At 51.5% G+C, this 22,955-nt stretch overlaps 2 protein-coding genes across 5 annotated transcripts in view; both read right to left on the reverse strand.

Moving 5' to 3' along the window:
- STK40 (serine/threonine kinase 40) overlaps nucleotides 1-7,329 on the reverse strand; it is a 40,121-nt gene extending 32,792 nt beyond the window's left edge. Inside the window, exon 1 of one of the 2 annotated variants that reach the window (XM_027059650.2) lies at nucleotides 6,934-7,329. The gene's annotated coding sequence lies outside the window, so the exon portion shown is untranslated. Of the gene's footprint in view, nucleotides 1-6,498; nucleotides 6,702-6,933 lie in introns of those variants that run through there. The other variant, XM_027059649.2, reaches the window with a different exon arrangement.
- Nucleotides 7,330-12,970: 5,641 nt separating this feature from the next.
- Nucleotides 12,971-15,548, reverse strand: LSM10 (LSM10, U7 small nuclear RNA associated). 3 transcript variants are annotated; one of them, XM_015070309.3, is made up of 3 exons: nucleotides 15,229-15,360; nucleotides 14,145-14,374; nucleotides 12,971-13,753 (listed from the first exon to the last, which is right to left on the reverse strand). In XM_015070309.3, the coding sequence occupies exons 2-3, from the start codon at nucleotides 14,173-14,175 to the stop codon at nucleotides 13,359-13,361; spliced, it is 426 nt and encodes a 141-aa protein (XP_014925795.1). In that variant the 5' UTR covers nucleotides 14,176-14,374; nucleotides 15,229-15,360; the 3' UTR covers nucleotides 12,971-13,358. The 3 variants fall into 3 exon arrangements, with proteins under 3 accessions (XP_014925795.1, XP_014925796.1, XP_026915442.1); XM_015070310.3 differs by lacking the exon at nucleotides 14,145-14,374 and having other exon boundaries at nucleotides 15,229-15,548; XM_027059641.2 differs by lacking the exon at nucleotides 14,145-14,374 and having other exon boundaries at nucleotides 15,359-15,499.
- Between the last annotated feature and the right edge of the window lie 7,407 nt (nucleotides 15,549-22,955).

A 22,955-nucleotide genomic window follows, 5' to 3' on the forward strand; every position in this document is an offset into this window, starting at 1 on the left:
TGGGCTTTGAAGCCAGGTGATCTGAGCCTAGGCCCTTAACTGTTAAGTGATACGGTGGATAGTCTCCTTACTCACTAGCCACAGGGCAGGAGGGGGAGGGACCTGCCTCCAGAAAGTGGTAGTTTCCATTCTTCTGGCAAAGAAAGGACTGCTTCAGCTTTGCCAAAGACCCTTCCAGCTCTAAAACTCTATGAGTCCAAGATTCCACGTGGGTTGGACTCCCTGGGGCCAGAGTGGGGCCAGGGTGAATGGCATGGCATGGGCTCTAGAATCACACAGCGTAGGCTGGAAATCTGGCTCTGCTCCTACTGCCTATGAAGCGGTGGACAGGTTACTTAACATCTCTGAGCCTAGGGGTTCTCCTCCGTAAGAGACAGTCCCTCCTTCCTTAGAGTCTGAGAAACATTCAATCTGTACTGCTGAGTACTTAGCAAAGGACCTGGAAGGTGGTGGCAATCTGCCTTTTTTTGGCTGGTTTCCTTCCGGTTCCTTCAGGAGGGACCACGTTGGGAGAGCAGTCAGAGGAGAAAGCACCCTGTGGAATTCATGCCAAACACAGTAACACCAGGAGCTCCACGCCCGCTGCAAACTGTAGGACTCTTGCTTTCTAGGGCTGGCAGATGCCAGAAATGGGGTTCCAAATGCCCCACCGAATTCTGGGCTAGCCAGTGCTAAGGTCTTCCAAGGAACTGAGCTTCTCTCTACAAGCACCTGCTGTCTCCTTATCACACCCCAAACCAGCTCTGCCCCAAACCCAAAGACAAATGACAGGCACATCAGTCCTGCTCTTGCCAATTCCCACCACAATGTCCAGGCTACTGTTTCTTCTTCCTGGATCCTTGGGTCACAGACTCTTTAAAGGCTAAACATCTTCTGTCTCTTTTGCCAAGTAGGCGGCAGTCTATAAACATATTTAGAGAGCACAGCTTCACTCTGAATGACAAGAGCCCTTCTCAGTTTTCTCTGGGGCTTCCCAAAAACTAGACTTGCTTGGAAATCATCAAGCCTGTATACTACTGGATGGTGAAAGCTCTGGGGAGCCTGAACTCACTCCTGAGGTAGACTGCCATCAATCAGAAGAGGATGACCACCACAGAGCTGCAGCCTGTTCAGGGCAAGGACTCCTCAGTGTCCCCACAGGATGGGGCACCTCAACCCAAAAGACTACCTTTGCTCACTGGAGCAAAATCAGGCCACTCAAGTTTATTAAAAGGAGGCCTAGAAATTCTTCAAGAAATAATAATAATAATAATAATAATAATAATAATAATAAAAGGTACTCTGAAGCAGCAACCTCTCTTCTAGAATCCTGCACATCCCTAAGGTGGGCCAAATCATATATATGCAGGCGGTTACTACAGCTCTGTTTGGAGAGCAAAAGACAGAGAATAACCTAAATTTATTAGTAGAGAGCTTGCTGAATACATTACGCACATCCATAATGAAAAACAACCCAAGCATCCATGTGCCAGAATGGGACCATCTCTAAGACAGTATAAATAAAAACAAACAACACCATCCTTTTCTCTCATGGGTCTTACAGATCCTGGGAGGATATGCAGGGCTGCTGTGGGCCCTGGGCCACCTGCTGCAAGGCCACAGTGTCACCTGAGCAGGTGGGAGAGGAAGAAATGCTCTCGTTTCAGGCCACTTTCTCTTCTACCTTCTTTACCCCACAAACCCAAGGACAAATCTTGTGAAAATCTCCCCCGTTCCGAAGGGCCTGTCTGAATTGTTGTCCCCCAGCACACTCTCTGCACAGCACAATCGATTCTGGTCTAGCTCTGCACTCCCATAGAGCTCGGAGACAAGGGCACCAGGGCAACTTCCTCTCATCTCTCTGGTGGCTCTGAGTCCTAGGTGGCCTCGGGCAGACACCTCTCCTTCTTGAGAAGAGGGACAGAGTCTGCTAACCCAGCCTAGGGAGTAAATCCAATCTCAAGATCTCTTTCCAGATAAGATCTCCAGGAAACAATGGGAAAGCCATATACAACCTAGAGGTATGCTGCTGACCAGGACCCCATCAGCTGAAGCAGTGTGGATGGCGCAGAGTAAAGAGCTGCTCTGCAGGGCCACCTGAAGGCTGGAGAAATTACACAAGTTTTGCAGACTCAGCCAGTTGAGTTTCTGAAATACTGCACAAGGTCACCTCCCTGGGCAAATCTGGGCAGAGGAAAGGTGAAGGGAGGGGAGCTGCCCTTCTCCCAGGTGCTGACTCAGGCATAACCAGAGGGAAGCCTGGCCCCAAGCTGGACAGGGTGCCACAGACTTTACAACCGATGCTGTCCTGTGAGATGCACTCGGATCTTATTGAAGAGAGCGGGCAGATTTCACTGGCCACTGTCTTCTCCCAAGCCTCTGCACTACCATTCACTATGTCACCCAAACCAGGAACTTGTGGGTCACCTGCCACCACTGCTCCTCCCTCAACCATCCCTTCCGAATATTCCTAGAGTCCTACTGATTTCTCCTCAAACAGCTCTGATCTCTGCCCTTCCTCTCCATCCCAAATGCCTCTGCCCTGATCCAGGCCCACACAAGGGTTTGCTCTGACCATTACAACAGCCTCCTCCTGGACTCCAGACCCACTCTCTTCCCAGTCTACCCTCCACCCGCAGCTAGAGGGCTCTTGGGAAGATGCAGGCCTAATGGTGTTCCCTCCACATAAAACAAAGCGTTCCATCACAAGATCTTGAGAAGTTCAAGCATCTTAGACTGGTACCTACCTCTCCAGCACATCCTACAGCCAGGTCCCTTCACACCCTGTGCTAGAACCTCTTGTGGTTGCTAAAGATGCACATACACCAGCATGCATCCAGGCCTGTGCCACACTGTTCCCCCCTTTGGGGTGCCTTGTGAGCCCTCGGAAAACTCTACTCGCCATTTGGGAGCTAAACTCTGAGGCCTTCCCAAAGCTCTCCCCAGTCTCCTCCACATCCCCCAGTGGAACTGCTCCTTCCTCCTGGTTCCCATTACATGCTACAAGACTTCTGGGAAAGACTTGCCAAACTATGCGAGTGTTCATTGGTTAGGCCCCTGCTAGACCACAAGCTCCTCCAGGGCAGGGGCTACCTCTCTATTCTCCTTCTGCCCCTGGCACCCAGCACACCCCAGCCACATATGGAGCCCTGGATTTTGAGCCACTACATACATCAATGTGTGTGATGCTTCTTGGTGATACTAATTCAGATACCAGACAAGGGTATCTAATAGGGACACACGGAAGAACCTCTAAACATCTTTTCTGTCATGAATACTTTAAAGTACAATACTCTTCTATTTTTAAAAACAATGATTCTTAAACATTTTTTTTGACATTTATTTATTTTTGAGAGACAGAGCATGAGCAGGGGAGGGGCAGAGAGAGAGAGAGAGGGAGACACAGAAGCCGAAGCAGGCTCCAGGCTCTGAGCTGTCAGCACAGAACCCAATGTGGGGCTTGAACTCATGGACCATGAGATCATGACCTGAGCCGAGGTCAGATGCCTAACAGACTGAACCACCCAGGTGTCCCCCAAAATGGTTCTCTTAAAGAGCTGAGCTGAATCATCCGCATGGCTCCCATAAAGACTGGGTAAACTCCCCACAGATTTCCTTTTCAGAAAGAATACAATGAAATTCTGTGATCTTGCGATCCCTCAGGACACTTCTGACAGCTCCTGGCAGCTCCAAGGGATGAGTTCCAGTTGCGACTAATTGCTCCCACTAATTCTTGGAAGTTCTTTCCTGCAGTCTGTAATAATACTTACCAAGTATTTCTCAGTGTGTGCTAAGTGTTCAACCTGCAACGTCCTACTTAATCCTCACAACTGCCCTCCTAGGGAGGGGCCTTACTGTCCCCACTTTATAGATGAGAAGGCTGGCCATGGAGAGAATAAGTAACCTCTAGCGACCAGCAGGGCTGGGATTGGAACTCAGATCTGTCTTACCGCAGAGCCAAATAGGTTCTTAACGCCCACAGTCTGCTACCTTCCCAGGTCAAACGAAAGGCACACGGGAGCAAGCGCAGCACCCCCGGCCACAGGCCTTTGGAGAAGGCGGTGCTTGTGTGACCTGCAATCCTAGGACGAGAGGGACACATGCACCAGGTACTTCTGTGCCGGGCAGAGAAGCTCAGAGCAAGGCAGGGAGCCTGCCACCTGCCACCCATGGCATCCAGGGCTTTCTCAGCAAAGATCCCCCACCCTGGCACCAACTCTCCCTACTCAGAGGCCTGCAAGGGCCTCTAAAGATGACTCCAGTCCTGGCTCTCCCCTCCTCAGCTGGAACCAACTCCAGAGAGATCACTCTAAAACACAGATCCGATCATGTCACTCCTCTGCTTAGAAACCTTTTCACTGCCCTTGGCATAAAGCCCTAACTTGTTAACGTGGCGTTCCCTTGTCAGCCTAAACTGCCTTACTTTGCACCATGTCAACTTTCATACCACCATACTGAACAATCTGAGGTTTCTGGAGTAAACTATGCGTGTACTCAGGTGCTCCTGGCTGGCTCGGTCTGAAGAGCATGTGACTCTTGATCTCGGGGTCGTGACTTTGAACCCCACGTTGGGTGTAGAGATTACTTAAATGAATAAGTAAATTAAAGCTTTTATTTAGGAAAACCCCAAACTATGCGTGCCTTTGTCTTTCTCTAAGTAGAACACCTTACCCCTTCATTCTCACTGATTAAGCCTTCCATCCTTCTAGACACAGCTCCAGGGTCATCACTTCTGCCAAGTCTTCCCAGGATCTTTGTGGGCTCCTACAGCCCTGTGCCTGCTGCTACTAGCTTTTTTAGACCTATTTTAACTACTTGTTTACAGATCAGTCTCCCTTACCCAGACCATGAGCTTCTTGAAATAAGAATAATAGGTAACATGTATCATGTGGCAGATATGGTTCTGTGTGTTTTACATGTGTTAATTTTTTAAAAGTTTTTTTTCAGGTTTATTCATTTTTCAGAGAGAGAGAGAGAGAGAGAGAGAGAGAGAGAGAGAGAGAGAAAATGCATGAGTGGGGGAGGGGCAGAGAGAGAGAGAGGGAGGCACAGAATCTGAAACAGATTCCAGGCTCGAGCTGTCAGCACAGAGCTCGACGTGGGGCTTGAACCCACAAACTGAGAGATCATGACCTGAGCTGAAGTCGGACGCTTAACCGACTGAGCCACCCAGGTGCCCCAATTTTTTTAAAGATTTTATTTTTAAGTAATCTCTACACTGAACGTGGGGCCTGAACTCCCGATCCCGAGATCAAGCGTCACACCCTCCACCAACTGAACCAGCCAAGCGCCCCTACATGTGTTAACTTTTTAAACCTTCACAACAGCGCTAGGTAATCACCCATTTTACAGATGAGGTCACTGAGGCACAGACAGCTTATACCACATGCCTACTGACACACGTTTAGAAGCTGCAGGGCCAGAATTTGAACTCAGGAAGTCTGGCTCCAAAGCCCACTCGTCACCACTATACCATAGGGTACTTGCCTCTCTAGGCAAGGACACTGTTGTTGTCATGCGGGGAATGAATGAATAAATGAGAGCAACCTCCACAAACCACTGGCAGAGCAGGGCCAGCAAGGAGTGCTGGAACAGCTCACAAGCACTGTTTACAAACAAGGATTCTTTTGGCTTTACAATGACATATTCTGCTCTTCCTTATCTCATGCAAAACTAAGCCAAGAGGGAAAGGTGCCCAGCCCAGAGTAACTACCTTCTTCCCCACTGCTCTCAAAACCAACCAAAGCCAACCGGTTTCTCCCGTGACTTAAAACAGAGCAAAGTCTACTCTGCCACCGAAGGCAGCTGTCATCTCTTCCTTCCGCCAACGGGCATCAAACCTAGGGAGTGGGGGTTAGCAGAGAACGTAGCATCGGAAATCCCAAAGCCCTTACCCACCGCCTGGAAGGTGTGGCCGAGTCGCGTGGGAATGGGCGGGCCAGACCCGGCACAGCAGGTGAAACTGACCACAGCGGCGTGCTCTCTCCTTGGAAAAGGCCGGCCAAACGCAGCACTGGCAAGCAGGTAGCTCTGACCCGCATCTGAACGCCTCCCGCGATGCGAAAATTTCCCCAGCAGCGACGGGTGAGGACTCCTGGAGGAAGCCCTGGCTGGCCCGCCTTGGGGACTCGTTCTAACTTTCAAGTCCCTTTCGGGATCGGGAGGGAAGCATGGAGAAGCAGAGGGTGTCTCCTGGGGAAGACCTGGCTGAGTTCAAACGTCGGTGGCCTCACTAACTAGCCGAATGACTCCGGGCAAGGCTGGCAGCGCCCACCTCCTAGAGTTACGGCGGGACCCAGGCTCCCCGAGGCCGCCCGGTACCCCGAGCGCAGCAGTCCCCGCCCCCGCCGCCCAGGAAGGGCAGACCCCAGAAGGGGAGAGGGCGTTCACTGTTGCCATTTCTGTAGCACCGGGACGGCCTCGGGCTGTCACCCCGGTCCCCGTGCCACAGCCGCTGAGGCCCGCCGCGCCAACCCCCACCCCCCGCCCGGCTCCCCGCTCCGGGACCCCCGCCCTCACCTTCCCCCGGTGCTCAGCGCTGCTCGCCCATAGTCCGTAGCCCGGAGCCAGGACTGCTCGGCGCTCCGTCCCGGGGAGCCGGGGCCGGGCCGGGGGCGTGGGAGCCGCTCACCGCCGCCTCCCAGCGCAGCCACCCGAGCCGCCACCGCCGCCGCCGCCGCCTCCCTCCATGGCTGCGGCGCCGCCACCTGACAACGGAAGTGACGCACCGCCCCCTCCTCTCGGGCCAGAGCCGCAGCCCCACCCCTCTTCCCGGACCCCGCCCCTCGCCTGTGTCTGCGCTCTCACGGCCTCCGGATTGGGGTGCCATCTTGAAGATGGGCGGAAGCCTTCAGGCAAGAGTCCGGAATCCGATTGACGATTGGCTCAGAGTGAGGTCTGGGCCGAAACCTGTGAAACGATTGGAGACTGAGACTCTAAAGGGGCGGTACTTACCGCTTATCTACGTCTGCGGTGAGGCTGGGACGCAGACACCGCCCCCGCCCCGACTCCGCAGGACCTCGAGTGCCCTACACTCGCCCTGCTGGGTTTGGAGAAGTCTTCCGCAGCTGGAAGATCGGCCAGCGCAGTGCATTTGTCAGAGAAATGGCTCTTCCTTGATCTCCATTTCTCGGTTTCTGGAGCCCTGTGCGGAGAGCGCTGGAATTAGGCTCAATAAAATGACAGAATTCCTGTCTCAGCCCTCACAATTTATTTCCCTCTGGGCCCCTCGCCTTTGTAGAAACCCTGCTTCAGCCTGAAGATCTCTGGAGTCTTGACCAGGGAGGTTTACAGTGAAAAGATCCTATTAACGATTCCAGCTATCTAGCCTCAGTCCCTCCTGCTGCAGTTTCGGTCCCTTTCTCCTCCTCCTCCAGCAACCACGCCCTCCATGAATCAGCTTCTTGCACCAGCAGATGAGCCCTTTAAAGGGATTGCATCAGGCGGGTGACTCACTGGGGCCCTCTGAGAGCCTGGCTTCCCTCCTCTGGCACCCAGAAGCAGCTAGAAGGGCTCAGTGGCAGCAGCACCAACAGCCATGGCCCCACTCCTTTGTCTCAGAGGTGTGAGCTAGAGTGCTGGCCGCATGTGACTGTCTTAACTCCTGGGTGTCTTTCCAGCTATCTCCTGGGGCACTCTGTATTCATGTGTGGGCACATGTGTCCAAGCCGGTGTGCACCGCTGGGTTTTCTTAGGGGCGTGTGGCCAGGTGCACATGGATATGCATTTGTCGTCTCCACACAGGCAGTGCCAGGACATGAGAGGTGATGTGACTTGAGTCTGGCTGCCTTCTCCTGTCCGTCTCTTTGTCTCTCTAAATGCCTGGTGCCCACTAAACTGATAGGGCTAAGTGACAGCAGGAATCAAAACAGCTCCCACTGCTGTGTTACAGCACTTTAGAGACATCAGTGTTGGGAGTCTGTTTACAGATGCAGCAGCTAGAGCTCTGAGAGGGAAAGAAACTTGTCCAAAGGCGCATAGCTAATAATGGCAGGGCTGTGATTTGAACCAAGTGTGGCAGATTCTAAAAGGGTTAGATTTGAGTCCTTGCTGCATCTCCCACAAGCTGAGTGACTCCACGTTAAGTTCCTTGACCTTCCCGGACTGTCAAAATAGGGATAATGCCTTACAGGATCATTGAGAAGATTCAGGGAGTATGGAAACAGCTTTTCAAGGGACCTGGCCAGCAAGAGTGCTCACACTCACTTCTGTTACAGGGCTTCCGTAAAGTTCGGGACTGAGTCAGGTACAAAGAGGCCCGGCCACAGCCCCCCAGCTTCTGTGCCTGACAAAGGGAAAAGCCTAAGGATTCCGGAAGCCCTGACTGCCAGGAATGAGTGAGTTTTGGGTTTTCCAGGGCTCTAATTATCAGCTAGATGAATCACTTGGAGCTGACACCACCATCCCCCCCCCAACCCCCCCCCCCCAGACCTTCAGTTGCTTCAAAATATAGGATTTTAACAAAGAAGAGGAGAAGGAAGAAAAAGAGGGGAGGAGAGGTAATGAATAGAAATGAAAGGTGCCAGCCAGAGGAAATGAAAAATATTTCATTTCAGGACACCACCAACATGAGGAGACTGCTGCATCTCTCTCTCTCTCTCTCTCTCTCTCACTCATACACACACACACACACACACACACACACACACACACACACACGGTGACATACTCTCCTGCTGCCTGCTGGCTCTCCAACTTTGGGCATACTGGCAGATGGTACTGCCATAACAAAGTGACGCCTGTCACAACAGCAGAGATGGTTGCTTGACGAGGTATAGGCGGATCTGCCTATCACAGAAGGAGAGGAAGAAACCTTCAACCCTGAGGAGCTTCCACAGGCTTCTGTAACCCAGCGAACCCTACTCACTGCTGGCTTCTGGCTTCTCCTTATGGCCAAGCCCCAGGGCCCGGGTATGACAAGTTCTGAATGCCAGCACCACACCCGGTGGGCACCACCACTGAGGTGAGCAGAGACACTGCTTATCTTTGCCATCGGTGTGATGTCGGGAGTGGTGGGAAGCAGAACAGTGTAACGCAGTAGTCAAGATCACGGAGTGTGAGTCATACAGGCTTGGGTTCAAATCCCCACCGTGTTGGTCACTGGCTCTTCGATCTTGAGCGAGTCACGTAACCTCTCTGGGCCTGTTGGCTCATCCGTAAAATGAAACTATTAATATACACCTCCAAAGTTGTAATGATGAAAGGAGAGGACTCTTCCATTTCACGAAGATTTATGGTGTGCCTGCTATGTGCAGAGCACTGAGCTAGATGGCAGGGACCCAGGGGGACCAAACAGACTACGGCTCTGCCCTCCTGCAGCCCCCAGCCCAGGCCCTGGCCCTCAATCAGCAGCAAGTGGTAGCTATTTATGATGGCCATCTTGACGTTCAGCCATTCACTTCACCATGAGACCTGGGGAGAGCCCTTCCCCTTCCCCCTGGGGAAACCAGGCCTCAGTTTCCTAAACTGTAAGATGACAGAGTTGAATTGGGTCAGTGGTTCCCAGTCTTCTTGCCATCAAACTTCCCTCATGAGCCTCATATCTGATAAGATTTTGTCTCCTCTAAACCTACATCAAGTCATTTCTTCCTTTTTTATTGATTATAACCTCATTTTACAGCTGCTAGGGCTTGTGATCGGAGTAACTCCAGCCCGAAGCAGAGAGCATACCAGCTTGGTCACCCTTCACATACCATGTGCTGTTTCTCCGGGTCCTTTCTGGAACATTGACAGGAGCTCAAGGGACCTCTGCTGCCTCGGGGCCCCTTCAGCTGAGGATGGAACTCAGTGAGCTGGATGCTCTCTTCGTGTCGCAGCCAGCTGACAGCCGGTGGTGCTCTGTCACTTGTATGGGCCCAGGGAGATCTGAACTTCAAGCAGTGTGCCCACCCTGGCAGTCCCCTCCCCCGAATGACAGAGACCCTTCCACCCTGCACTCTTCTTTCCAGGAAGGCAGGGCGAGGTGGGGACCCATCAGCCCACCTGAGCACTCAGAATTCCTGGGGGCTCAGTCATCAGCTGGGCCCCCCACGTTGGTCTTTGCACGTGCTTGAATGAAGACTGAAGCAATGAGTAGCAAAACAAACCCAAGGGGAAGACAACATTTGGAAATGGGTTTTTCATCTTTTCCTTGGTGTCCCTTCCTTTCCTTATGCAGATAGTTAGGTTGCTCTGCCTTCATTGCTTCGGGAAACAAAGGATGCAACAGAATGCAGAGCTCATTTTTAGCTTCTGAATTCCGAAAGCCTAGCCTTCAGGGAGGAATGGGAGAATGTCTGTGCACGTACAAATTTAGAAAACTGTAGCAAGGGGCATGTGGGAGACTTGAGACTTAGGGTGGTCCCTGAGAACAGACAAGCTTCTCCTCAGCTTTCAGCTGGACAGTATCAGCTGGGTCTCAGGGACTGGGGAGCACGAAGAATTGTGCTCTTTTCCTGGGGGCAGTGCCAGGAAGTAACAAAACCCTCTGAAGAAACAGCTGTGTGCTGCATTTGGGCAAACAGGGCCTATCTAGCCCAAGGGCCTAAGAATCTCCTGGGAAAAGCAGAATAAAATTCTGAACGCTGAGAGGGGTATGGGTGACTCCTGAAGGGGCCTTGGGTTGGTGGTAGCCTTAGCAGACTGATGACAAAGGACCAGGAGAAAATGAGGACATCTCAGTGGATGTGTGATTGGATGAGTACCAGACCAGACCGCCTTTCCCACCTTGGGCACGTTAAGAGGAAATGCCCTGACTTTCGACCAGTTCCAAGGAAAGTGAGAACTTTGAATCGACCGCAGTTAAGTTTCTGCCACTCTGGCTGAATGGGGTGACATAGGAACTCCGTTGAATTAGGAAAAATTCAAGGTCTACTTCTCACACACGGGAAACTGGAAGCAGCTACACTCCTTACCCACAAGGCTTGGTATCACATGCCCCAGCCCCGTCCCTCTCTCTAGCCTCACCTGCCTCTCCCCCCTCCGATAGTCACAGTGGTGCTCTGTTATTGCCCCCAGCCCCCAAGCGTTCCCACCTAGGCCCTTTGCACTGGTAGTTTCCTCTGCCTTCCCTTGGCTCTTGAAATGGCAGTCTCCTTCTCGGTTTACATTTTGCTTCTTCAGACCATACTTTCCCAAATAAAACCACCTCCGTGTTCTCTCTCAAGTACCCTGTTTAGTTCCTTCATGACAACTGTAAGAATTTTTACTTTTTTTATTGTCAGTCTCCCCGTCTAGAATGTCAGCTTCCTGAGGGCAGGACCCTTGTCTGTCTTGATGTTCCCTCAGTAGCTAGCACTGTCACTAGCGATACCTGTGGCACGAAGGGTGGGCAGCAGTTAGGGAATTCGGCTTGCCACAGGCCAGTGGGCACTGACCTCCCTCCCTCCAGCCTTCCTGGACCTCTGGCAGCCTTCCCCCCGACAACCCAGGACCAGATGCCAGGAGACCCATATCCTCGGGGCTTAAAGACTTCGCTGTGCTCTATCCCAGGGGCTCAGCACGAGCGTGTCTCAGCAGGCCCATTTCCCCTCCTTCTGGTCTATCCTTCCAGCACCTCATCTGGGGACGACGGAGGGCCCATCGGGGTCTGGCGCACGATGCTTCTGGAAAGAGGACACAGGGCTTCGGCCTGAGCCCCTCTTCTCAACTGTCCTTCCCACTTCCCTCCCCGGCCTGGGGGCTCCTCCTTGCTCTGCTGAGGTTGCAGAAGTCCCGGCACACCCTTTAAAAGAGCTGGACTTCTCCTTCATCTCCAGGCCACACTCTTAGCATGAGCCCTCTTCAAGTTTGGAAACATTTGCAGACATGTGGGAAACGTCTGCAATGGGGGCCGCTGTGGGACTCCCTGCCAGTTCACTACTCCAGATGGGGTGGCTCCCCCGCTTCCCGCAAGTACACAGACATTCCCACAGTGAGGGCCTCCCTTCCGTGCCTGCCCTCTGGTTTCTCTTAGCAGCAGCCACCCTGTGGCATCGCTCCCCTTAACTCTAGCCGTCAGCGGGGCCTGGAAACAGTTGTTTTCTCCCTGCTAGGACCCACTGTTCTCTCCCGAAGGCAAAGGTCAAGTCTTGGGGACTTCTGGGACCTCCAGGCAATGAAATACACAGTATTCAGAAGAATCATGGTGGGTGGCTGTGTGGATGTTACTGAGGCAGATCCCTGGGTTCCAGATTGGAGCCAGGAAACTGGCTTTTCCAGACACATCCCAGTTGGTTCTGATGAGGCGGTCCAAGGACGACGCTTTGATTCACGTTGGGCGAGAACATGAATGCGGGGCCCTCGGGCTGCTAGTGCCCAAGTGAACGCTCCTCTCAAGTCCCCCTCAAGAAATGAAAGCATCTTGAGGCCAAAGGCCCTGCCTTACTCAGGACTCTAGCGCAGCAGGTTCTCAGGCTGGATTTCATCTCGTGGTTCTGGACCACCTCCTCCACTAGATTGTAAGCCCCTCTTTGGAAGGGACCAAATCTTATTCGACAATGTGTGCTCAGCTGAGGGCCTGGCACACGGCAGCTGCTCTGTGGAGATGTGATGAGGACACAGCCGCTTTTATTGAGATGGTCGTTTGCCTGTGGTCATGCTGGTATGGCCGCGAGGCAGCTACAACAAAGACTTGGGTTCTACCCCTGAGCACCCCTTCTTCCCTGAGGACCCCAAAACTCTCAGAACTGGAGCCTGATCTCTTGCTGTTGGCTGAGCTGCCACACTTGAGGGGGGGGCCCAGGATTCCCTCAACCTCTCTACCTCAGGAAAGAGCAATGAGACAGACAACCTCAACAGGGAATCTGCACCGAAAAAGCCACCTTCCATGTGGCCAGACTGAAGCACTTGCCTACAATTCTCAAAACCTGCTGCTTATTAGTATCACCTCAGAAGCTACACCCCATGCCAATGAAATCTGAACTGATGGTGGGACAGGTGATTGCAATCTGTTGCAAGTGTGAGCGCCACTGCCCTACTAGGCAGGACAAGACGGAGCCCAGCACACGTCAGAGGAAGCACGCGGCATGGACTTGTTTGCATCCAAGTTTTATGAGAAAGAAAAACAACTGTGGGAAACCGGAACACTGAGGGTGGCCCAGGCTAAGTACACTTGGTAACTCTCACTGGGAGAGGGTTGGAAACTACTTGGCAGATTCCCTAAATCAGTAAATCAGATTCTGATGCAAATCATCACAAGGTGATCAATGTCCCCTGCCTCAAGGCCACAGGCAGAGAGACAGGATCCCAGGGGGGGCCTAGGAGATGGGACCCTGCGAAAGGCAGCTGTGACAGGGGTGTCTCTCAGAGACACCCGTTTCTGGGCTGGCCCTGCGCGCTCTCTGGGCTCTGGGCAGGGAGGCGGCACAGGCGGTTGGCTCGGCAGAACCCCAGGGGAACTTGAGTGGGGACGGGGGCTCGGCTCATTTATACTTTTTGGAGGGAAATTCCCGCCGGCCTTGGCCCTTGCCGCCAAAGTTGCGCACCCGGTGGATGGCCTGCAGCTGTTGCTCAATGGTCGCCGTGATGTTCACATCATCCGGGATGTGGACGTAACGGACGTTACGGCCTGTCACGAAGAGGTCATCCAGCTCGACCTGATGCCCCCAGCGGTCCGTGTAGGTGACATTGGCCAGGCGGATGTTCATGAAAGCGTCCACGTTGTCTATGCGTCCGCGGGCCACGCTCTCGTCGCGCAGGTCCACAGTGGTCACCTGGCCCTGGAGGCCCTGCAGCAGGATAATCAGGCTGTTCTCAGAGATGGTCCGCTCCTTCACCGAGTGGCTCACGGCCATTCTTCCACACTGAGGGCTGTCGGCTGCGGGAGGAGGAGCACACAGACGGGAGCTGTAGCAGGCGAGCGGGCCCAGTCGCCAACTCCCCTCCAACAGGCCCTACGTGTAATTCCCAGCGCAGACTTCTGCAAGTCTGCCTACCTCCCGGGTTTCTGGGTCTGTGGAACACCCTTCGATGCCAGGTGCCTTACACATCTCACAGAAGCCTCACGCTACCCGGAGAGGCCAAGAATTACTCCTACTCACTTCATAAGTAGGGAAAATATGGCCAAGAGACATTAAGTGACTTGCCTAAGGTCACACGGTTGATAAGCGGAGGTGCTGGGATTCAAATCTACAGCTGCCTGACTCCAAACCCCACACCAGTGCTCCCCAAACCTCGCCGCATGTTAGAGTCACCTGGTGAGTTTTTACCTGCTGCCACACCCCAGAGGTTCTGATTCATTTGGTCAGGGGTGGGGTCCAGGTATCCTCTTTTTCAAAGCTCCCCAACTAATTCTCACGTGCATCCAAGTTTGAGAACTGCTGCTCTAAATGTCGTTTACACCCTTGCTGCTCAAAATACGGTCTGTGGACCGGAACTCTCAGCATCACTCAGGCACGTGGTGTTAGGGATATGCAGAATCTCTGGTCTGTCCGCAGACCTGCAGAAAGAATCTGCACTTTATCATAACCCCTGCATGAATCACCAGAAGTTCTCAAATGTGAGTATCAGAATCACCTGAGGACATGTTAAAACGCAGAAAGCTGGACTCCCTCCCCCCCTCCCCCCAACTTGCAAACTTAGTAGGTCTGAGGTGGAGCCCAAGAATGTTCATTTTTAACATGTTCTTAGTTAACAGAGACTTGCTGGTCTGGGGCCCGTGCTCCCTGAATGACTGGTCTACACCATACAGCCACCATTTAAGTAAATTGAAAAAGAACAACACCAAAAACATGGCAGCATATAAAACACATAGGTTTTGAAGGCAGAGAAAAATAGGTTGAAATCCTCACTCCACCTACAAACTCTGTAAACCAAGGGCAGTTACTTCATGTCTCTGAACCTGTTTCCACATCTATGAAACCACAGGCTAAATGAGGCTAACAATCTCACTGAACGTACTTTGCTTTCAACGCGCCCTGATGTTGTATCCACGTGACTGTCTCGACTATCCCCTCTTTTGAGACCCTGAGTGGGAGGTGGTGGGGACTTCCTCCTTACGACCTCACTCAAACCCAAGCCGGGCTGTGCAGGACAGCATCAGGCGTGGCAAGCCAGACCACACCACCGATAGGGGGATTGGGCCGGGGGTGTGTGTGTAACGACCCCCCACGCAGGCTTCACCAGAATGCGCCCAAGCGAGGGTTAGGGCTGCCCGGTGACTGCAAAGAGGCAGTCCTGGGCTTTAGGATGGGCTCTGCCACTTCCCAGGAGGGCGACCTCGAGCAAGCCGCTTAGCTTCGTCGAGCCTGTTGGCCCATCGGGAAAATGGGACGGCGAAGAACCTCTACTCACGGAGCAGTGGGGGTGGGCGTGGGGAGATGGAATCTACTCCGCAAATCGGGAAGGAAGCGCTTCCCCCGCTCCCTGCCGCTCTCCGGGGTTCCGGGCGCCCCCGCGCTCCGCCCCGGGGTCCGGGACCCACCGCGCCGGATTCCTTCCGCTTCCCGGTCGGCTTAGTTGCCGAAGCTAGCGAGCGCCTGGCGGGGCCGCCTCCCTCCCGCGGCGGGACTAGGAAGCCATGGCAACAGCCTGGCCGCTCGGTCCTCCCGGAGCATAGAGAGCGCGGCCTGCGCCGGCCCGCGCCACTGCGGCGGCGCTCGGAACTACAATCCCCAGAATGCCTCGCGGGCGGCGTGCTCGCGCACGGGCGACTGTGGGCCTGCGTCTTGGGAGTCTCTCCTCTCCGGGAGTCATTCATTCTTTCAACAAATGTTCATTGAGGCTTCCTCCCAGGCTCTGGACACAACAGCGGTGACCGAGGAGACAAGCCCCCTGATCTGGAAACCCTTAAAACTACTTGAGGGTGGGCGTCCATAACAAAACAAGAAAATTATAAGAGTCCTTCAGTCCTGGGTGGCTTCTTATCGGAAGGTCAGGGGTGTCCTGAGAAGGTGACGTTTGAGCTGAGATCAATGACAAGAAGCCAACCTTGTGAAAACTAGGAGAGGAGCACTTCAATTAGAGGGAGCAGTTTGTGCAAAGGACCTGGGGGAAATGGCGCTCGCCAATTTGGAAAAACGGAAAAGCCAGTAAGACAGGAGAGTAGTATGCCAAGAGGTGGGAGACGAAGGCAAGAGCTTCAGCATTTAAGGCTTTGTAAGCCAAGGTAAGGGGTTGGATTTCCCGGTTAGGAGTGCAGGCTCTGGCCGCAGTGCCTGGCTTCAAATCTGCTCCCTGCTGACTTTTCACAAGTTAATTATCCTTTTTGTGCCTCAGTTTCTACAAGTGCAGTTGATGGGGTATCAAAGTGGGGGTGACATGATCTGCTTTACATTTTTCAGAGGTCATTTGGTAAAAGCTTTAATTTCCCCATTAGAAAAAAAAAAAAAAGGATGTCAATCTCGGAGAATTGACCTTCATTGATACATGAAAGCACTTGGCTCCCTAAGGTGTAGGCTTGTTTCAGTCCTTCACTCTCATTCATTGATTTCCAGCTCCCCCACGAGCCTTCCCCTTCTCCCAAGGATCACAGTTGGTCTCTCTCGTCCTAAAAATAGAAACTGCCTTCCTCCTCCATGCAAGCTGCTCTTGGTTCTCCTAATCTTCCACACAAGGAACTTCTCAGGAGGCCCCTACACCCGTGGTTCTCTAAGTGTAATCTTTTGTCCAATTTCCTATCTTGGTGAGGCTGGATTTCCTGCATGCACTTCAAGCAAAACAACGTATTGCAAGGGACTGAACGCAGAAGCACATATGAAAATCTAACTGACTTCTGTTATGACAGGCATTAAAGAGATTTGCAAGAACACAGCACAATGTGACTCTTCCCATCAATATTTTTCTTTTTGAAAATGCAGTTGAAAATTATTTTTAATTGATGAATTTATTTTTGAGAAAGAGAGAGGGAGACAGAGAAAGGGAGAGAGAGAGAATCTCAAGCAGGCTCTGTGCTTTCAGCACAGAGCCGGACGTGGGGCTTGATCTCATGAACCATGAGAACATGACCTAAGCTGAAATCAAGAGTCTGACACTTAAAGGGCTGAGCCACCCAGCGCGCCCCCTCCCCCGAAAATAGTCATTTTTATACAAAAATGTTAATGGGTCTATTATTGTGCTTTTACAATGAATTAATACTATAATTTTATTTCACCCTTCGAAAAAGTTTGAGAATCGCTACTCTGTCTTCCTCTCACTCAACTCTGTGATCTGGCTTACTTCCAAGACTCCACTGACTTCTCTGGCAGGGGTTACTGATGGTTTATAAGGAGAACCTTTCTCTCCTTAGTCCTTACTTTCATGATCCTTCTTAGTGCTTGACTATATTGTCCATTCTCTTCCTTGGTATTCCGCCCCCCCTCCCCCACGGGGGGCATTGTATCATTTGGTTTTATGGATTTCTGGTTGTTTATTCTCCCATCTCTCTCCCTCTCTTTTTAAGCCCCATTTCATTCTCCTGCTTCCTAACACGTGTGCTTTCTCTTGGGCTGTATTCCCAGCCCCACCCTCAACTTGGTCACATCTATCCATGTTGTCTACTACTATGTGCTGAGTTTCTTGTCTAGATCATGGGCACAGTCCACTCTATGAAACTCCATTTTCCAGCTCTCTGTTGCTCATGCCCCCATGTCATAGTGGTACTTGAAACTCAGCATGTCTACAAGATAAATTTGTCAAGTTCTTCCCAAATCAGTTGTTGCCCTGAATTTTTCTATTTCTGTGGTTGCTACCACCAGTTTTCAACCATTCAACCACCTCGAATAAATACGATAACTTGGATCATTTTTTTATTCCTTACACCTGTCAGTCACTGATCCCTGCAAATTCTTGGAAGTGCGTCTCCGACCCCTCACTTGTATTTTTATTCTGACTGCCGCCATCCTAGTTGAGACCCTCTTTCTCTCACTTGATTCATTATGAAAACCATCTTACTGGCCTGTGTGTCTCATGATCTTTGCCAACAGATTCAAAGCACAGTTATGATATTACTTACCTGCTAAGAAAACTTTTGATTAATTAACAGAATAAAGGCTCCAGTGCTGACATTGATTTGATTTCACCTCACCTTCCAGCTGGATCTCTTTTCAGGTTCTCTGCCCAAACCCTCCAACCAGTGTTCCCTAAAGTGTGGTATGGGGACAACTTGCCTTAATGGAATGCTTTGTTTCACAGAATCAGAAGTGGAGCTCGGGAATCTGCACATCCAACAATGCACACTACAACTTGAGGCCCATTGTCTTCCTCTCTAGTTAGACCTAGCCACTCAGCAACTCAGACAAGCCCTGAACTCTTGCCTCTTCCTTTGCTATCCTGCTCCATCTGCCTGGGATCCTCTCTTGTTTGTCTTTGGATGTTAAATCCAATCCCTACTTCAAAGTCTGGTTCAAGTGCTATATCTTTCTGAAGTCTTCACCGATAACCCTGTTTGGGAGTGATGTCTCACTCCTAACCCCTATAGCATCTTGCTTGCTGTATGTTTGCTTGTATGCAGACTTGCATACTTATTTATGTAAATCTTAAAAACAATTTTTTTTAATGTTTATTTTGGCCGGGGGTGGGGGTGGTTGGTGGTGGAGAGAATCCGAAGCAGCTTCCAGGCTCTGGGCTGTCAGCACGGAGTCCAATGCGGGGCTTGCACTCACAAACCACAAGATCATGACCTGAGCCGAAGTCAGACACCCAACCGACTGAGCCACCCAGGCACCCTTATTTATGTAAATCTTACTTTCTCCCCTACTGGTCTCCTGGGTGTTGAGACAGGGAGAAAGCCTGAGGAGGCCCAAATGCTTCACATTACAAACCAGAGTTACATGAGGAACACCAGCTTTATGAATGTGGTGAGAAGGTGATAGGGATCTGGATGAAGATGGCAGCAGTTGGAATGGAAAGAAGTGCTGAATGTTAAAGACTGAATGGAATAAGAAGACTCCCTGGAGGCTGATTAGATCTGGAGTATGGGTGGGAGGAGGAGAAATCAATGACTAAAAAAAAATTTTTAAGTCTATTTTTTCAGTACTCTCTATGCCCATTGTGGGGCTCGACCTCACGACCCTGAGATCAAGAGTCTTATGCTCTTCTGGGTGAGCCAGACAGGCACCCCTCAATGATCTATATTTTAACTCTGGTTATCTAGAGAGATGGTGGAATGACCCTGTGGGGGAGATCCCATTTTTTGGCTACTCAGCCACTAAACTCCTTTCCCCACAGTTGGGGAAATCAGGCATGCTACGCATTTTGAGTGGGGTTTGGCTTCCCACTCCAGATGACTTCAGGGCCAGATATTGTCTCTCATCCTTGTTGGCTATGGCATGGGCTGATGACCTAAACTCAGGCGTTACCAGGTTCTAAATCTGGAGCAAGTGACATAAACCAGCATGGACTATTTAGGCATCGTCCAGTCCTCATTCTTGGGGTTGCTGCTGGTGCCAGCGGCCTTTCCTCTGCTGCCTGCTTACCCTTGTTTCCTGGCCATTTTCTCCTGGTTCTTCAGTCTTCCTGACAACTGTGAGTTCCCAGAGCCCTGTAAGTCGATTCCTTCTCTACTTAAGTAGCCAGAATTGGTTTCAATGTTTTGCAACCCAAAACCTAGACTAGTGCTGGGCCCACTTGAATTGAGTTCATTTCAGGAGCCTTGAATTCCCGTGTTCCCTTTAGATGAGCTGTTAATGGTTCAGTTTCCAATTGTCGGAGAATCACAGAATCCCAAGAGGGCAGTTCCCAGGTCACCTGCTCCAGCTCAGCACCCAGTGCCCTCAAACCCCTCTACGGTGCTCAGAAGATGCACTGGTGACGAGCGGCTCACTTTGCTGCCAGGCGTTAGACTCCACGGTCAGATGTTCTTGGTAACTTCTACCCATTGCTTCTAGTCCTTTTCTATGGAAAACTGTCCTATTCGGTATTATATTTAATTTTAGAAGTTTCTCTATGCCTTTTGAAAGTGAAGTAAATGTGGAGCACGTGAGTGGCTCAGTCGGTTGTGTGTCTGGCTTCGGCTCAGGTCATGATCTCACAGTCCATGAGTTTGAGCCCCGCGTCGGGCTCTGTGCTGACAGCTCAGAGCCTGGAGCCTGTTTCGGATTCTGGGTCTCCCTCTCTCTCTGCCCCCTCCCGCTCGCACTCTGTCTCTCTCTCTCTCAAAAATAGATAAACATTGAAAAATATATTTAAAAAAAAAAGAAAGTGAAGTAAATGTACTAAATAAGCGAAGATGTCAGTGTTGGACACCGAGTTGTGAGGTGATGTGGAAGATCTCAGGGAAAGTGAACCTGCAGCCGAGGCGAGGACAGGGGTCACGGAGATTTGTGAGTCAATAGTAAGAGTTGAGAGTAATGGCCTCTCGGAAAGAAAAGGAGGCAAACGCTTGGCAAAGAATAAAGGTTGGGTGCTGCGGGGGCGGTCTAGGGGGCAGGGGGAGGGGGAGGCGAGGGGAGAGTGAGGGGCGGGGAGAGAGGCTAAGGGTGAAATTGGGGTCATCTGGCAATTGACCTGGCCATTCTGACAGACTTTGAAAAATGCCCACAGCAACAGCATCTGTATCATGCTGGGCAGTCCTCCGTCAGGAGCCACCGAGGGAGAGAGGGGAAGTGTGGGCACAAAGTAGGATGTGAGCCACCGGGGCCAAAGGGGGAGAGAATTTTGGGAAGAAAATGGAGCTTAGCAGGGCCGAGAGCCTTCCAAAGGCCAAGGAGAATGGGGAGGAGAGAAGGCCATCGCACCTGGCAGAGCGGGCAGAGCCTGGAGGAGGGGAGAAGGGGTCTGTGTGGTGATGGGAGCATGTAGGAAGGAGGGGAGGGGAGCCGGCCAGGAAGCCTGGAGTGTGGACGGGCGAGTGAGCAGAGAGGAACTAGGACAGCCTGGGGAAGCAGAGCCCCAGGGTGTGGGTGGGAGCAGTTGGGCTGGGGGTGCGTCCTCAGCAGCCATTCAGACCCATGTCTGAGGTGCAGAAAGGAGGCTGGGTGTGACTGAGGGGAAGAAGGGCACAGATAGAAGACGGGCTGAAGTGGGGAGGAGAGATGAGGGAAGGCACAGGAAACAGCTGTCACAGAAGCCGAGAGGTCTTTAGGACACCCAGAAAACCCGTGTCGAAGGTCCTTGGCTGCTACCATGACTTCGTGAAAACCCGAAAAAAACAATAGCCCCAGTGTTTCAAAAGGAAGTTAGAGAGTTTAGTAAAGACAAAGGAGGGCGGAGTGATCTGAGGCAAATGTGCACGTCCAGGATTTAGGAGCCCAGGGTCTGCTCCCGGCTCATCGGGGCCCACGCCAGCTGTGTGGCTTCACCAGGCCTAATGCAATTAGGGTTTTGTGTGGTTCGGGGAACTAACAGAGAAGGTAATGTTATTTTTGTCAGCAGAAGCACCACAGGCCAGAAACAAAAAGAATGTGTGTGTGTGTATGTGTGTGTGTGTGTGTGTGTGTGTGTGTGGTGGGGGGAGTGTTACATTACTCAATAATCCAGAGTATCAAACAATCCATGGGCCATTGGAATGCATTTTGAAATTCTCATTTGAAAGGGGTGAGTTATGATCTGAGAATTTACTTCACACGAATCACAAAGCTATGTGGGGAAGATCCAACTGTGACCGGGTTTCCTCAATCCAATCCCTGGTAAACACTCCCTTTGACCCCCTCTACAGTCAGCTGTCCAGGAATTTGGCAGCTGAGGAGGAGTTACCCAGGACCGAAAACAAAGAGAGTAAGGGATAAGTAAAGGTTGTATTAGTTTTCAGATTTTAATTTGGGTCTTTATAATGGAATACTCCTTGGCAACGAGAAAGAATGAAATCAGGCCATTTGCAGCAACGTGGATGGAACTGGAGGGTATTATGCTAAGTGAAATAAATCAGGCAGAGAAAGACAGGTACCATGTTTTCACTCATATGTGGATCCTGAGAAACTCAACAGAAGACCATGGGGGAGGGGAAGGGGAAAAAAAGAGTTATAGAGAGGGAGGGAGGCAAACCATAAGAGACTCTTAAATACTGAGAACAAACTGAGGATTGATGGGGGGTGGGGGGAGAGGGGTAAGTGGGTGATGGGCATTGAGGAGGGCACCTGTTGGGATGAGCACCGGGTGTTGTATGGAAACCAATTTGACAAAAAATTATATTTAATAAAAAAACAATTTGGATCTTTATGATTAGGCACTATGGTAAATAGGTGTATTTTCTAAAATTTGCATTTCTCTTCCTGTGGTTTCACATGGCTTAAATTGGCTTCTCTCCTGGATGTAAACTGGCCACAAACCAGGTGCAAGTGGACGCAGGAACGTGCCTTTGTTTAGACCTGGGGATCTCCAGGATCTGGTTCCCATGCTGGGGTTGGAAAAAGTGAGTTTGCCTTTAAGAATTGTTAGATACTCACATGGACCATGTGAGGTGACTTTCCTCTTAGAACTGAGAGCTAAATGCTCTTTCCCACCCCTTTTTACCCCCTTCACTGTTAACTTTTTACGTCTTTCTTCTGGGAGCCATTAAAGACCTTTTGTTCAGAAGACGTTTCTAGAACTTTGCCTTACGAATCTGTAGGGCATTCCGACACTATGTGAACAAGAGTGGAACAGGCTGAAGCTGAGCTGGGAGGAGGTCGGTCACAGAAGGAGCTGGGAGAGTAGATCTACCCCCAAAGCATGGAGTGGGGGGTGGGGTGGCATATGTATAGATTCCAGTTTTCAGCTCCTACCTGGGGAGGGGCCAAGGAATCTGTAAACTCAACGCCAGCTTGAAGCCAGTGAACCAGTTCTTTCTCTTTCTTCCAGATGAGGGAACTGAGGCTCAGGGAGAGTGCCCCAGAGGCCATGGTGAGTTTGAGGCAGGGATGGGGCCACAGTCCAGTGTCCTGACTCTGACCGTGGGACGCCTTCCCCTGACGCACACTGAATACTGTGTTAGGATACCCTCGGACACGGGGCCTGGTTTTAAATGAACACTGATGAAGTGCTAGTGCTCAGTCCACATTCTTGCCGGATCAACCCCCGTCTTCTGTTTTCTTTGCCTCCTCCTGCCTCCCCTGCTTTCTCTGCATGTCCTCAACCACCATGCAAGTGAACTTGTTTTTCTCAATAGCTGTGCGAGTCTAGAGACA

Source organism: Acinonyx jubatus, chromosome C1 (genome assembly GCF_027475565.1).
Source record: "Acinonyx jubatus isolate Ajub_Pintada_27869175 chromosome C1, VMU_Ajub_asm_v1.0, whole genome shotgun sequence".
Classification (NCBI taxonomy): domain Eukaryota; kingdom Metazoa; phylum Chordata; class Mammalia; order Carnivora; family Felidae; genus Acinonyx; species Acinonyx jubatus.

Excerpts from the sequence above, each read along its gene's own strand:
- LSM10 (XM_015070309.3), bottom strand. The coding sequence starts at position 14,175 with ATGAATCAGAACCTCTGGGGTGTGGCAGCAG. Across the intron at positions 13,754-14,144 it reads CCTCTGGGGTGTGGCAGCAG|CCGACAGCCCTCAGTGTGGA; the intron begins GTAAAAACTCAC and ends CTCCTCCCGCAG.